The 15726-nt window shown below is 45.2% G+C and overlaps 1 protein-coding gene across 1 annotated transcript in view; it reads left to right on the forward strand.

Moving 5' to 3' along the window:
• HYDIN (HYDIN axonemal central pair apparatus protein) overlaps nt 1-15726 on the forward strand; it is a 152597-nt gene that overhangs the window by 46384 nt on the left and 90487 nt on the right. The window contains 1 exon segment of the mRNA XM_074913662.1: nt 5928-6046. Within this exon segment, the coding sequence (XP_074769763.1) occupies nt 5928-6046 (119 nt within the window).

Consider the following 15726-nt stretch of genomic DNA (forward strand, 5'->3'; position numbering starts at 1 on the left):
CTTGATATGGGTTTGAAGAGTTTCTGAACTTCAGCAATTAAATATTTCAGTCCTGATTTGCAATAAAGAAATGGGAAGCACTGCAAACGTTTTATTTTAAACTACACCAAAAAATATTCTGAATAACTGGATTGCATGTGTACAGAGATCGAAAGCTGATATGGTTTCCCTTGTCAGTTGAGGGCATCTGTCATCTCCTCCATTTCATTATGAACTTTTGAAAGCCAGTTTGAAATTTCAAACAGATGATTTAAATCTTTGAATATAAGCAGCATTTTATTCTAATTAAGTTGCCCTGACTTTCTGTCAGATTTCTTTTTAAATACTCTGAAGTTTCTGCTCTCTTTTTTTTTTTTTTTTTTTCTTTAAGTATTCAGCAGCATGTCATAATGAATTCTTCACTGGGAACTTTCTTTAAAGGTTGAGATCTAAAGCCTGTCTATCTACCATCTGCCTATACATATACACAAGATGTATAGGAGATATGAGAGATTTAGGGAATATGTGAAATGGAATTGGGTTGAATTAGAAGATAAAATCATAGAATAACTTTGGTTGGAACTGACCTCTGGAGATCATCTGAGCCAACACACTGCTTGAAGCAAAGATCAGTGTCAAAGTTGGATCAGGCTGGCAAAGTACCACAAGCAGTAAGATCAGCTTTCATCTTTCCTTCTCAAGACCATACAGACCCATTTATCTCAGCATCTCCCTGTGTGTCCTGTGCTCCAGCCCCTAAGGTTTTCTTCTGTAGAAATGCTTTCTGTCCCATCAGTGCCCACCCTGTACTAGGAGTTATTCCACTCCAAATACAGGATTTCACTTTTTCTATCCTTGAACTACGTGAAGTTCCCATCAGCCTACTTCTCCAGCCCGTTGTCCCTCTGAATAACAGCCCAGCCCTCCAGTGCATCAACTGTGCCCCCCGGTTTGGTATCCTCCACCAAACTGTGTGTTCCCTCCCCTTGAGCAGGTCAGGGTGTCCTCTTGCAGCCCAAGACCAGAACAACCATGTTCTCTCTATGTGATGAGGCCATGGTGTGCCAGGAGTGGTTATTCCAGTCAGCGCTGGGGGACCATATGGAGTGACATATCCTGACTGCACTGCACCAACTCTTTTCTTGATTATTTTCTCTGCCATACCTGTGAGTTTTCACATTAATGACTGAGTCTCTTGATAGTAGCCATCAATGGTTGGTTCCTTACTGCCTGTGCTCAGCTACTGACCACGGAGCTGCCAGGTGAGCCCTGTGGTTCTAGCAACCCCAGCAGAAGAGAATTGGCCTCCCAGCTGGCATGACAAGTTGGCTTGAGAATCAGACCAACAGACCACTCCACAGTCCTTGCAGATCATTAGCTGGCAACTGTCTTTGTAGGAATATTTTTACAGAGGTTTTCACAAGAGAGGCCATTCTCCTTCTAATGTTAGGGGATTCATTTCCCTGTTATAGAGGCTATAACAAAAGCTGCATTATTATTAACAGAGGTAGTGAAGCTTAATGTCACTAATTCTTTGGAAAGACTTCGGTAATAACTTGATGATGAATTATTATCACAGAACACTTAAAACTGTACTTTGGAAATGAATGATCTATGTTCCCTGTCCTGGAGAGCTTAAAGTGTAAATATGAGATGCAGTAATCAAGAGTTACAGCATAGGTGTGAGGGGAAAGGAGGACCAGCCTTACAGACTTAAATTCAGGACTGGTTTAGTCTCTTCTTATTCCCATTCTTAAGGATATGGTGTTCTGTTAAGGCCAGTCTTAATATCGCAAAACAGCTTTGGTGTGTGTCGATATGTAGAAGCATGCTTGCATGTGAGAGGAGGAGGAGGATGATTAGTGGGGGAGAACGGAATTGAGAGACCTGTCTAAGCTTATAGACCCATCAGGTGACCTCTGTATGCTTTATTGTCTATCTATACAATTTAAACCTCTCTTTCCTGGCCTAAGCAAGTTCAGGCTCTTGCCCATTCAAGAGTCAGCTGCAGATGCCACCATTTCCTAGTCCATCGTGCTGCTCATATCGCTTTTCCTTGCTTCCTTTCCCTGGATTCCCTTCTCTGTGGCATCAAGCATTAGCTGTCTGCTTTCACCTTAAGTGCATTTTTCAGCCCATCTCCAACCCTAACCTTTCCTCTCAGTCAGTACTGAGAGCTCAGCTCTTACATCTGGTCACTTCACGATGACGTTCCCTGCCTGTTACTCGTTTATCTAAAGACTTCGATGTTTTCTGTTGTGCATTTCCCTCCAGGAAAGAGCTCTTAAGTGAATCCATGGGGCCAATTCAGCATCCTTCTGCTGTTCCCCATTCAGAGCTCTCCCTTGCTACATGGCTGCATTTTGACCACTTCTTCATGGAGGGCGAAAACCACCAAAGCACTCCCCGTTACGCAGTCTGGCTTTGTGCCTCTCCTCCCTCTGCAGGTCCATACCCAGCTCTTAACTGCATAGCATGGTAATAAAAAATAATAATAGTCTAAATAGAAAATGTCTCTTCCTGTTGTCTCATTGTTAAGGCAGGATAATGAGTTTCTGCTCCATGACATTCACGGAGATAAATGTCATTCCAGTACATTCAAGTTGAAAGTGGTGTCTGGAAGCAGATCTCAGTGCAGCTCTGCCTTTCCCTGACAGTGCCAACGTTGTGCTGTGCCATGCTATGGGGCCAGAGAGGATAAGTCCGAGATAAGATCCATTTAGGAATGTCCCCACCAAGCTCTGAAAGCTCAGGAAATGATCCTGCAAGGCACAGTACCTTGAGCCCCCTTGCATCCCTCCCTGTAGTACCCATACACTACATGGAGGCATGAGATTGGAGAGTTACCATAGGGTGTACAAAGGCTATCCAAGGATGTGAAAATAGAGCCTAGCTGCAGTGGAAGAGGGAAATATAGAGCTGGCGAGATGCTGACTCCACACAGGATTTTTCAGCACCAAGATGGAGTCCTGGATGCTTTGACTGTAACAGTCTGGGTTTACTGGAACAGTTACACTGCTTGACTTTGGCTGTTATACCATTACTAAAAAAAACATATGCTAAGATTAAATGATATTTGCTTTTTTTCCTGCAATAGATCCTAGTGGACAGATGAGGCAATTCAGTCGCCAGTAATTTTACTGTCTTGGCTTTGAAGGTACCTTGTAATGAAATCGATTCTCCCAAACTCCAATGATTTTATAATGCACATTAAGGCACCAGTAGACCAAGGAAAGGTTGGTTGCAGAAGATAAACATGCCATGGCACTTGAAGTATGTTGCAGCCTCCTTGCACACTGCATTTACCAAAGGTGTGGTTGCAGGAGAAAAGGTGGTGTGGTGGTTTGGGAGCCTGAGCCACAGAACTGCCAGCTTTGTTCGCTTGTCAATCGTGTTTCTCAATTATGTCAGGAGTATTTGACCCTTGGTATCATCACAGGACATAACTTTTGCCCAACTCTGTCAGGATAGGGAGCTGTTGCCTGGTGAAAGTAAGCAAGATGTAAATGCCAACGTATATCATTATGAAATTGCTTATGAATCTAGGGTTGCTTTCTTTCTGAAGGGCAATAATAGGCAAGATCTCAGCAAGTACTAATGGGCAGGTCTCTCCTAAATTGGTGTGGCTAGATAAGTTTATACAAGCTGGGGATTGGAAGGTGCCATTGGGAGATCTGGACCTGTGAAAGTTTAGATGATGTACAACAAAGCAAACATGCAAATGGACATAGTTAAAAAGCATGTCAGAAGAAAACAAGCTATTAAAAAACCTCCAAACTTTATCTTTTCTGACTTTCAGGAGCAGTGGTGATTCATTAAAAGGGTAGATCTAACAGGATGAAAATTATCTTAAAGAGCAGCTCACAATTAGTGGATAAAAAGCCAAAGTTTAGCCTGCCAGATTCATCTCTCGGCAGTGGTTTTCGTTTGGCTATTACAGTGTATCAGGGATGTCTCCTTAGCATCTCTTCTTATCTGTAGGCTCCAGGCAACCACTTAGTGATGTTGACTGAAATTCAGGGGAGTTAAGCTTAACCATGGATCTTGCATCTTTGGGTCTTGGAGAATCAGGTCTGTGTGAGGGATAACGATCTTACTGCCAAAGCAGTAAGAGAGTTGTCCTGTGAGTACAGCATCAGGTGGGATGTAGAACAGGCAGTGTCTGATTTGCGCTCTGTTTCTCAGTCCTGAGAAATGAGTCCTGAATTTGGGTGGATCCTCTTCTTCTGGTAATTTGAAAACATGAAGATACCTTCTTTCTCAGGCATCCCCTGAAGTCACCCCCAGGAGTGTTATTCCCATCCCATCCATCTGGGGGCAGGAGTATGTAGACGTCGGGAAGGAGTAGGAAGGTGATGGGATGGGAGTTAGTGCTGAAGCGCTGTCCGGGATGTCCCTTCACTAGCAGCTTTTCTGTTCTGGCAACATCTCTGGCAAACGAAGAGGGGAAAAAACCCAAAATCTGTGCCTTTCCCACACCAGGCAGTGATCCCACTCAAGCACCAGCAGAGACCTTTAGCAGTCCTGGCATAACCATCAGTGCAGATGCAGGACCACACAGAGCAGCCCAGTTCTGAGGCTGGTGGTGCCTTGACTTTCCTCCTCTCTCTCGAAAGCCTCAGGTCCAGCACATAAACATTTCAGGCCCAGTGCTTTGGTAGCAGTGTTCTCACTAACTGTAATGGGAACAGGTCAGGCCCCTAATTGCAGCAACATCTCCTTAATGAACAGAAACTCCAGCAATTTCATCAGCTGTCACTACTTACATGAACAAAGTTCAGCTTGCACATGGCTCCAGTTGTTCTCATTATTTTTGTGTGTGTTGCATTCTCTAATCATAGTAAAACTCTTCATGGTAAAACATGTTTTTAAGGTGAGAAATTGACCACCAGCAAAGCACTAAAACCAGTAACTTTTGCTTCTAAGTGGAGCTGTAGAAGAGCCACAAAGCCCAGCTGCCACTGTGCAGGAGCACGTTTCACCTGACTTGTCCCTTTGCATTACAGCACAGGGACACAGAGTTTTGTGTCTGTCAGCCAAGAGCCGTTTACCTGGCAACAAACCATAATTGCTCATATTAAATCCAAAGTACCTCAACACATTATTGTAATTATTTCCAACGCATTGCACAAAATTTGTTTGGTGGGCCAAGCAAAAAGTTACTGAGCTTGGGTTACAACCCAGAGTCCCAGATTGCAGTGCTTGTGAATACACAGAAAACCTCCTGTTAAACTCGCCTTGCAATCCTCCTGGTCGTGGCACTTCCTTTAGCCAGGGATTTAATCGTTCAGGCTGTAAATGGGATCCTCCTTTTGTGTCCTGTTTCCATGTCATTGCATTTGCACTCATGCAGCTTTTTCTGATTGTTCCTTTTCTTAGAGCAGCTTTCATTGTAATACTGATGAAACCTGCCCTTTCTTAGGCTAAACCAGGATGTTTTCAAGGTTTAAAAAAAAAAAAAAAAAAAGAATTCTGCAAATTAAACTGTAATTATTCTCTGGTCTTCCAGAAAGATTTTTATTCTCTCTGTCTGATTTCTAGGCTTGTAGTCTTACTGGGACAGGTAATACCCTGACATTTGCATCTCTTGAAGTGGGGTTTATAGGTGTCAGGAAAAGACAAGATTCCTGAGGAAGTCAGTGTCAAGTTGTGCGTGCAGGTAGCTCTCACCATCTCTGTGCTCCTCAAAAACCATCCTCTGGTTGTGGTGGTTGGACTCTTCAACCTCCCTGCAGAGAAGGGGATGCAGAGTATGGGGGAGATGAGGTCATTTTGATACCACAGGGTGTTTATAGAGCTGGATCTCTTCAGAAGTGAGAGTCAGTAGTGCTGTTTCTGATCCTCTATGTTCTGTGCACAAGTGAGCTGAAGTGGAGTGGACTGCAAAAGCAGTATAGTCCACAAATCTCCCACAATAGCCCTGATGTGTCTCCTCCTCTGCGCTGCAGCCCCTTCTCTGTCAATCCCTCCACCGGGAATCTTGGTGACACCATGCAAGTGACAGTGGAGTTTCACCCGCTGAAGACCGGGGATCCCTCCAGTTCACTGGTAGTTCACTATGATACAGGTAAGTGCTGGGCACCAGGTGGTGCACACTCTCTGCATCCTTCAGAACAGAGCCCTTTCTAAGCAGAATAATGTTAAGCTTGCTCTGCAAACTACGTTTAAAAGCTTTTCTTTCAAAACCTCTGCATGTTTCAGTGCTTAGAAGGGAGCAGATAAGGGGCAAAGGCTGAGTCTGTCTGTGTCCTGTGTGGCTGTGTGCTGGTCCATCCCTGGCGTCAGCACGGTGTTCTCCACCCAGCACACCCCCATGACAGTAATTTACCATCATTTCCCCTTGTGGCAGCCACCTTAATTCCCTCTCCAGGTGTACCTCCCCTGTCCTTTACCTTAGGGAACAGTGACAAATAGTTGGTGTTTAGGGGGTTGTTAAAGTGGATCCCCTCAAGCAGGAATGAGATTTTTGGCATGCTGCTTTCCTGGGAGTTGCTGAGTGGAGGAAGGAGGAACCTTGATTCTCCATTGCAGCGTGCACATGCAGGTGCAAAGTGTTATTCCTAGACAATGCTCTGTTTGAAGTGTAATGTGGGGAATGCATATGTCTGTCGGACTCTCTCTAAATGCCCCCTGTCTCTTACACACCTCTGTCCCCTATACCACTTCTCTGTTGTCTTGCCACAGACCATTTTTTAACCTTCCTCTCTATCCGCCTACATCCCACTCTTCACAGCATCAGAACTAAAGCATCCAGGACTTGAGGGCTCTTGGGATTTGGCAGGGAGTGCTTGCTGCCTCCCGAGATAGGTATAAAATTTATATTAGGGTACGAGAAGCCAAGCTCAGGCCACAAAAATGCTGTCAGCTTTGTAAGTCACTTTAAGTGGGAAAAACTTAAGAAGAAGGTGTGATGTTAAAATGCTTCTGTCTTCCTTGGTTCAGCAGGGGTATCTTGTGATGCTGATTGAGACACTTCCTCAGTTGCCTGAATGCATTTCGTGTGCATTTTCTCTTGCCTGAGAGAGGTTTGTTTTGTCCCTATTCCTTAACTTCAGTCCTGGGAAGTGTCATGTCCTCACCTAGGTGCTGCTGTGATGCTTTAGCCCAGCAATGAGCATTTTAGTTGTCTTGAGTTTGTACAAGTTCTAGAAATGCTCCTATATTTATCATAAGCTCTTTGTAGCCTTCTGAGTTATCACAGCTTTGCTTAATATTTTTCAGTTAATGACATATTCAGAGAGAATGGTTTACACTCGCTCAGAGTAGCTCATTGATTTGAGTAACACTTTCTTGAAAGAACTACTGAAATTTCAGAGAGAGAACGACAAAAGGTGCCTCATTTGTATGGATATAGAGAACCTATAGGATAAACTTCAGAGGAATAGATCTTTTCCTGGACTAGATCAGGACTAACTACACTAGAGGTTAGGGCTGTGGGGTTTATACCATGTGAAATGAAAAGACTAAGTGAAGAATCCAGGGCCAGGATCTTCATGGCTTGCTTTGAAAACCTGAGTCTTGTTCTTACTGAAACACCTGATTCCTCTATGGTTAATCTTTACAAAAGTGATTTTCATGGATAGGCCACAGGGATCAAACTGTCTGCTGGCTCTGAGGTGGGCAACCTCCCTGGAACATGGTGCAGCTACCTGGGAGATGAAGCCAGGATTTGTTCCTGCCTGTCAGTACGGCGCTGCGGTTGTTTTTCAATAAACCACAGACTGAGGAGGAGAGCAAGGGAATAATTAAGGGATTATCTCTCAAGCTTTGAAGCATACAAATAAGTAAAAGGTTGCTGAGATTAATTGCTGAAGTGAAACCGAAACATTTAATCAATCAGTCTTAAAAGCTGCTTATTGCAGGTGTAGTGCAGAGCACCAGACAATATTACCCAACCTGGCGGGGCAAGCCCTGGCTAATTTGTCCTGCGTGAAGTCAGACTCCCTGTGACTTGCATACAAAAAGCAGCTGGGTTGCTCTTTCAGAGCCACCAACAGACTGTTTCTTATGAAATAGAGGCAGTAAGAGCAAAATAGCAGCTTAGGGTTTTGGGAGGCATTTTCCTTGCTTTACTGTGTATCTGTCTTGACTTGCTCACAAGTGGCAGTAGTTCTCAGTGAATCACACTGTTGTTAGTGTGACTGATGCAGGATCAGGTGCATGTGGCGTGGATTTAATTTTTGCTGAACTTGAGTCAAGTCTGTCTCTAGCATTGCTTAAGCAAACATGGAGCTCCTCGGTGTGAATAAGTCACAGTTTTGCCTTTGCCTATTCTTTGATTTGAATTGAGCATCCTTTAGAACAGGTACTGTCCCCTGGATAGACTGTATATGCGGTGGTAGTAGTCCTGTTGCTACAAACTTTACAGATGAGTGTGAAGAAAATGTCTTTGCTGCGAAGACCATAATGATTTACAATGAAAATTTGACCTTCACTGCTTTCTTTACATGTCCTAACTCCCTCATTTCCCCCATGTACCTGGGCCTGGGTGTGAAAAATCCCAGCTCATACTGAAATGAGAGCGACTTCGGATGTTCTGGACTACAGCACATCAGGTTATGGTATCAGAAGGGGTTTCTGAAGCCTGCATGCCAAGCACACATACAGGTTTGGAAAGGGTTTGGCACTCAGTGCCACTAAAAATCCTGCTGGTGGCTTGGACCTTCCCAGAAGGCTTTTAGCCCACCCCATGTTGATGTGGGAAAATAAGTCTGTAGAGTTAAGTCTAGTCTCAACCCAGTCAGTCTTCATAAAGCTTAAATATTCTTTTAGCTTTCAAGAGGTGCTCAAGTGAGATGCCCAAGCTGGTTGCCCTGAGTGCTGCTGTTTGTACATCAGACCTGGTTTTCTGCAGTCATGATGTTTATTGCAACCTGACAGTGTAGCACCAGCTTGGTGTGGGAGGGTGAGCTTTGCTCAGGGGCACGTGGTTAAGGAGATGCGTGACTGCTTCCCAGAGCTGTGCTGGAAGTGCAAAACAAACTCGGCAGTCCCGTAGCACCCAGAAACAAGAACATCTGCTTCAGGTGCTCCATGCGAGTAAAGGAGGCTGCCAGAGACAGGAGGTGCTGGAGAGATGCTGGGAGTTGTGGAAGGAGAATCACTTCTCTGCTCAGACCTCTCTAAATCCTGACTCATATTAGACTCCTGTCTCCAAGAAGTACCTACTATGGTCTGATGAGTGGTCTTCAGGGTGTAGGACCAGATTCTGTGCTTGTATGTGGGTGCCTGCAGCGCCCACAGGACCTTGTGGCAAGGTGCTAAAATGTGCTTCTAGTCCAGGAGATCTGTTGTGTGGTGCTGAAATCCTTCTGTACAGTTTTTCCATTGGTTCATTGGTTGCCACCTCCCTGGGGATCTCTTTGTCAGCGCAGGAAACTTCAGTAATTAGCAAAGTCCCTGCAAGCTTGTACATGGCTGACAGACACCATATACTGAGACACTTTTATTGCTGCCAGTAGTAAGAGTAATTATGCAGATCATTTTCCTTTGGTGGCTCTGTGAGACTAACACAGAAGCAAAAGTCTGGGGGCAGGGTCTCGCCCTCTTTGAGGGGAGAGATCAGAGCCAGTACTTGTATGTGAGTGTTAGAAGACAGCGTGTCCAAGAAGAGCCAGCCCTCAGGGAGGGATGTCTGCTCCATTACTGTCCTGTCTCCTCCTCTTGGTGCAGAGACCCAGAAAGCAGCTTCCCCCGAAGAGATGGGCGCAGGAATAGTTCTCAGTGGTTTTAGTCCCGCTGGAAGCCTCTAGCCTCGTGCTAAAAGCCTGCTGATGAACCATCTGGGTATTTGGCAGATTAATACCCTGTTTTCCATCAAAATTCCTACATGACTTACAGGAGGGCTGACAATTCCTGAGCAGGAGCTCTCCTCAAGCAAATCTCAGCTTGTTTGCTGTGGATCACAGACCCAGGCTCAGAGTCTCCTTTGTGGCTCTGCATACCCAGGGCAAGGAAGGGAGTGCTCAGCTTCAGCTATTGGATTAATTACTTCAAGGGCAGGTTGAAGATGCAGGCAGTGTCTGCTTCCGGCTCCATAGCTGTCAATCAGATTGAGTTTTCCTGCACTGGGTTAGTTACTGTCCCTATGGGAAGTGGATGAAGTAATGTCTCTCCTCCTGAGCCCTGGGGAGCAAAACTTGCTCTCTGCCAAAATCAGGTTATTTGTGTTTGGGAGAAGAGATCAGCTAAATATGTTTCCCCAGTGCAGCACAGTAGAAGCTGGAGATGATGTGGAGCTGAGCTTGCCCTGCCCTGGGTCAGGGAAGGCTCTGTCTGCCTCATTCCCCTGCCTCTGAGGTTTGCTGACCCAGACCGTACGGGGTCCCCAGCATCACTTCCCCCATTGCTGCTGGCTGGATGCAGGGCAAAACCGGATCAGCCTCATGTTACACAGCACTAGGCTGCAGCCTGGAGAAGCAAGCCCTGACCCTAAATGTCTCCTCCCTGGCAGTGTGCCTCTAGTAGTCCTCTCCAGTCCCAAAGGCTGGCTGACAGCCAGGTGTTTAGGCTGGCCATGAGAAGGGATTGCTGCAGGGAATTTTGGTACTGAGCACTGGAGAGCTACAGTGAGGTCTGGTTGGGGTTGATCAGTACCTGCCTGTGGGGACTGCCTCTAGAGCTGCCAGCTCTCTGGGTGTTTGAGGTGAGCGTGATGAGGAGGTCAGTGATCCTCCCCATCCTCTGAGCCCATGTGGATGCCTGCAGGATAGATACAATTTCTTTGGGGCAATGCAAGAAACAAAAATAGCAATAAAAAATTTCCTGGTAGATCTCAACTGAATGGGAATCACTGTCCTTAGTGTGGCAGCAACGCTCAGGGTTACAGGGGGGTATCAGAGGTGGATCTAGGTCTTTATCCTACACAGGATGCCCTGAGCCACTGCCCTGAGTGGCCTCTGCTCTTCTTGATCTAACCACAGACAGCTTTTCTGTGCTGGAGCCATGAGTGGTAACTGCCAGCTTGAGAAAACACTGATGTTTCATCTCCAGTGGGGAAAATGAGGCAGGAGATCACAGGAAAAATGAAGGCATGTTTACAAATGCTGCTGTGGAGCTCTTTGGTCACCTGTGGAATGACAGCAAGTTTGCCGTGATGTATTAGAGCCATTTGGGTTTGGTGAAGAAGATGGGTGACTGCAGAGCTGAGTGTGCTTGGCTGGCAGCAGGGAAAGCAAAGCCTGTGCATCTTGGCCACGGTGACAAACTGGAGTAGGGGCTACATCACACTGCAAATGAACCAGGGGGAATTGTCAGCTGTTAGTGACAGATCAGCTCTGGCCTGGATCAGCGTGGGATTGCCAGCTGGGAATGTAAATGTGTTGGGATGCTGAATCCCTTTCTTCAGGTAAAGTTGGTGCTGGGTTTGGCTGAATTGGTTTACTTCAGCAAATGAGGCCACCCATGCTTGGCAATGTGTTAGTGGTCACTGTACACATGCAGGAAATTCATGAAATCCCAGCCCTGGCTGTTTATTGCTGTTTGAGGCTGAACAAGTAACTCTAGCATGGATGTGCCAGCACCTCTGAACATCTCAGCTACCCACAAGGATAAAGCATCTGAGAAAAGCACTGCCTTGATGTGATATTCATCTGTGGTTTTATGTAGGCTTTGGAGAAAACAACCACCTTTGTAGAGCTCTGTTCTCTTTCCTTTAAGAACCCCCTTTTGACCAAGGGTCTTGTCATCTGACTTGCAAGGCTGGCATTGCAATCAATGGCTTCCAGGAACTTGTTTGAAAATGAAATGAAAATCCTATTGATTTAGTCTCTAGATCAAGCCTTTTCCTTTCTCTTTCTTCTTCTTTGTAAATCCACTGATGCATGTGGACAGGCAGCAGGGTTTAACTGAGGTTTAGCCCTTGTTGTGCTGCATTTTCCATTCCTGAGATCACTCAAACGAGTTGCTGAGTGCTCTCAATTTGCACTGACTTCAGCCAGAATGGAGGAGGCTCAGTACTTGCCTGAGCAAACTCCCTACCTCGGTACATACTCGAGTCATCCCTGTGTTGTGCAGGATGCCAGGGTGGGAATACCAAAACCATTTTCTGGTTTTAATCTCAGCCTTGTGCCAGTGTTTACAGGGGCTCTGCCATTGCCGTGAGCAGTGTTAAGTTACTGTTGAGCTGAATTCATGACAACGGACCGTGAGCTTCTGATGGCCACTGCTGTGTGCCACTGCCACTCCAGTCTGCAGTTGTTCAATTTCATGCACTTCTCCATTCCTTCCACACCGGGTACATTTATAGTAGCCACTTACGAGCACTAAGAGGTGGGGAAATCTTCCACTTCCTAAGCAGCAGCCCCTTTTGACTCCAAAGCTTCACTGTAGTGCACTAACTGATGTAATTCTTTTTCATTTGTGTGTAGTGCTGGCAGATGGTTAGAAACTTACTTTATTCTGTGAGTTTTTCAAGAAGATCTTGTTGCTATCCTAAGGTGTAAGCCAGATTGCCACTGTAGTTATTACAAGAGGCACCTCTAGATTTTCTTTGGACTATCAGGCACTTAAAACATTGCAAAGGGATTTTTCTTTCTGCCTGTTGTAGGTGGTGAGTGCACATTGTGCTTTTTTTCCTTCCCTTGTGAGAATTCCCAGCAGTATGACTGGTTTCTGTCAGACTTTTATGTTCTTGTATGTCTGTTTCGAAGTGAGTGGAGGGAGTCATATATTGTAGGCAAAAAAAAAGGTGTAAATAGGAGTTTGTGCGATTATATGTTGACTTTGCATCTTAATAGTAGCAGCACTGCAACAGACCGAGGTTTGGTAACTAATACTTTATACAACTGATTGGTTATATGCTTTTATAGTTCAAATCACTTAGATTGATAGGTGAGTCTAATTGGTCTCCAGTGTTCGTTTCTGTCAAAACAGCTAATAGGTAACAACTGTTTCCTGTCTTTGTTCCCATTTTCTAGAAATGCTTGTAATAATGAATTATTTTTTTTATACTGTTTTAGATAAGGTCGTGCTGCTCCTTGCAAACAGAGTATGGCCTTTGCCCCTTCTCCAGGGCCTTGTGTTTCAAGACAGATGGTCTGTCACTTTGAAGGTAGATGAAGGGGAATTAAGTTTGTGCTTCATTTGCCTGAGGTTTTTTTGCACAGCTTCGTAGCTCCACAACTGCATAACACCCCTCTGAACAAAAACCCTGCTCCAGCAACACACGTTGACTGCATAAGCACAGACTGGGATGTATGTACTAGGAGGGTCGTTTGGAAGTTAAAAATCTTCTTTTGGCTGTTTTGTTCATCCTCAAGCAGGCATAGAAACAGACTTCCATGTGACACCGCATATCCCTTTTTTAGCACATGAAAGACTTCTGGAAGAATGTGGTTTCATCTGCGGGTCATCCTTGACTGCAGTTTGTCTACTCTATCATCAGTGGAAATCACTAATGTGTTCTGAAGTGTCATTAACAGTCGATGTGTTTTAGGGCAGAACTGACCGTTCATTAGCCTCCTTTCCTTGTGGATCAGTCAGCATCTGCTGAGAAGCAGAAGAGCAGCTTGAAGGGTGACTGATTTATTAAGTGGTCTGTTGGGCATGTCTTTGCCAGGCAATCAGAATGAAAGTTCTTGCACCATTTTCCCCATGGGCCAAAAGCAATGTTTCAGCCAGTCAGGTACCCCAGCGTATCATTACTGGAGTAGCAATAATGATTAAAAATAGCCTGCAGCATCCCAGATATGTGGCAGCGCTGTCTTTCATCATCCAACGGTTTCATTGTCCTTTTCAATACGTTCTGCGAAGCTCCTTCATGCTGGGCAGGACAAAGCCTCCGTGCTGGCACCCAGATATTCCTGTGCTGGAGCATTTCATCCTGGAACAAGGCAAGCAGATCTTCCTAAGCACAGTGCAGAGGAGGTAATGGGGGAATGCTGTGGGTGCTCCGTTACAGACAGATGCATAATGAGGAGCCTGACTGAAAATGAGAAGACTTAATGTGCAGGAGAGGTGTCTGAAGAGCCTGCAACCTGTCCTGTAGAGCACTGCTGGCTGGTCATTGCTTTCCACCTCCCTTTTCATCCCCATCTGTTGTTTTACGGCTCCTTGCAATGCCTTTAGGGTAGAAACCCTCTTCTTGCACTGTGCTGGGTGGGCTCAGTGGGTGCTTTGCTGAGGCCTGGGCCGTGCTGGAGACTTTGACCACTAACAGCAGTAACTGTGGCAACGGTAATGATGAGGATACTCTGAGCTTTGTTGTAGCCTGGGAATGGCTCTTTAGAAACACCTGTGCAGCAGTTATTTAGTGGTGAGGTTTATAAACGTCTGAAGTAAATAATGTGATGGTTTAATGATGTCTGAAGGCAGCTTGTGAACACCGCCTCGGAGAAGCACTTTAAATGACTGTTGCTGCTCTACGCTTTGCTCTGGGGCTGGAAATACAAGCGTGGGGATGGACAGGTGGCATTTCTCAGGCCTCCAGAGGCTCAGCACACCTCATAGGTGAAGCCATCAGCCTCCTGACAGTGAAACAGCTCAGAGCAGCGCTCCTGACTCTGATCTAAGGGTAGCTCTGTGGGAGACGCAGCAAAAAGGGGGGGGGGGGGGAGCTGGATCAGGCCGTAGGCGACTTCTCCAGCTTTCCAGAGATCACTCAGCCTGGTGAAGTTACTTGCTTCTCCAGTGGTGAAGTGGTAACAGAGACCTCTGCACACCATTTGAAAAACAACGATATGGTGGCAGTGGGGAGGCAGTTGGGTATGATAGTAGCAGGAGCAAAAGAATTACTTCTTATAGATCGATATGGAGGTAGAGTAACATCCTTTTGATTGAAGAGCTTTTCTTTCATTGCATTTCTGCTTGTATTTTCAGTGGAAAAGCAGCAAGACCTGCCTCTCTCCAGCTGCGTTCATAGAACAGATAAGAGCAAGGCACAGTCTTCTGACAAACTGGGCAAATGAAATTACACTTGTTTTCCATGCCACCTAAATATTCCAAATTTGACTGTCATTCACTCCTATAAAGATTTAAAATCCAAATTCAGCAAAGAGGGAGACACAGGGATAGAGGAAGAATATGTCTCAGTGAAGAAGAAATGCAGCAAGGTGCTGTTTTGTTTCTACTCAGCCTAATCAATCTGGCTACCAGCTTCCTAATGTTTAGAGCAGTAATCAATGAAAGAAAGTACTAGCTGTTGAATACTAAGCAAAGCATTCTTCATAAAACCTGAAATTTGTTTTGAAATCTTATTCAAGGGTTTGCTCACCCATTCTTTGAGCCATTATTTCAGGCTAAACAAACTCTGTCTTTTTATTTAAGAACAATTTGTACTGCTCTGACAACTATTCCCTCTGGCACCAGGATGATCATGTAGCATTAGAAGAATTAAGAAAGACATTTTAGCTCTTCTGTAAATTCTCTCTTTGTCTGTTTTCCTGCACAAGAGGAGCCCCACAGAGGATGACCCAATGCTAGATTTCTCACTTCAAGATAGTGAAAAGTTATTGTGATGTGCTTAGATATCTGTGTCTGTAGACATGTGGATGGATGCTGGGATAAAACACAGTGGTTTTTCTGCTGTGTCAAAGAGCACCTCTCAGGAGTGCACAACCCAAACCATCTCCTCTACTGCTCTATAAAAAGTCTAGCTTTTAATTTCAAGTTCAGATATTGCTTTGTTTGGGGTGCAGAGTGAAAGCTGTGTCCTGCCACCTGTAGGAAACGTCTCAAAAGCATGTAAGTATGAGATTTGACAGCCTGTAATAAGATTGTGTTGCATAAATAACAATGGGGCAGACACAT

The sequence above is a fragment of the Athene noctua genome, chromosome 9 (genome assembly GCF_965140245.1).
Source record: "Athene noctua chromosome 9, bAthNoc1.hap1.1, whole genome shotgun sequence".
NCBI classification, from domain to species: domain Eukaryota; kingdom Metazoa; phylum Chordata; class Aves; order Strigiformes; family Strigidae; genus Athene; species Athene noctua.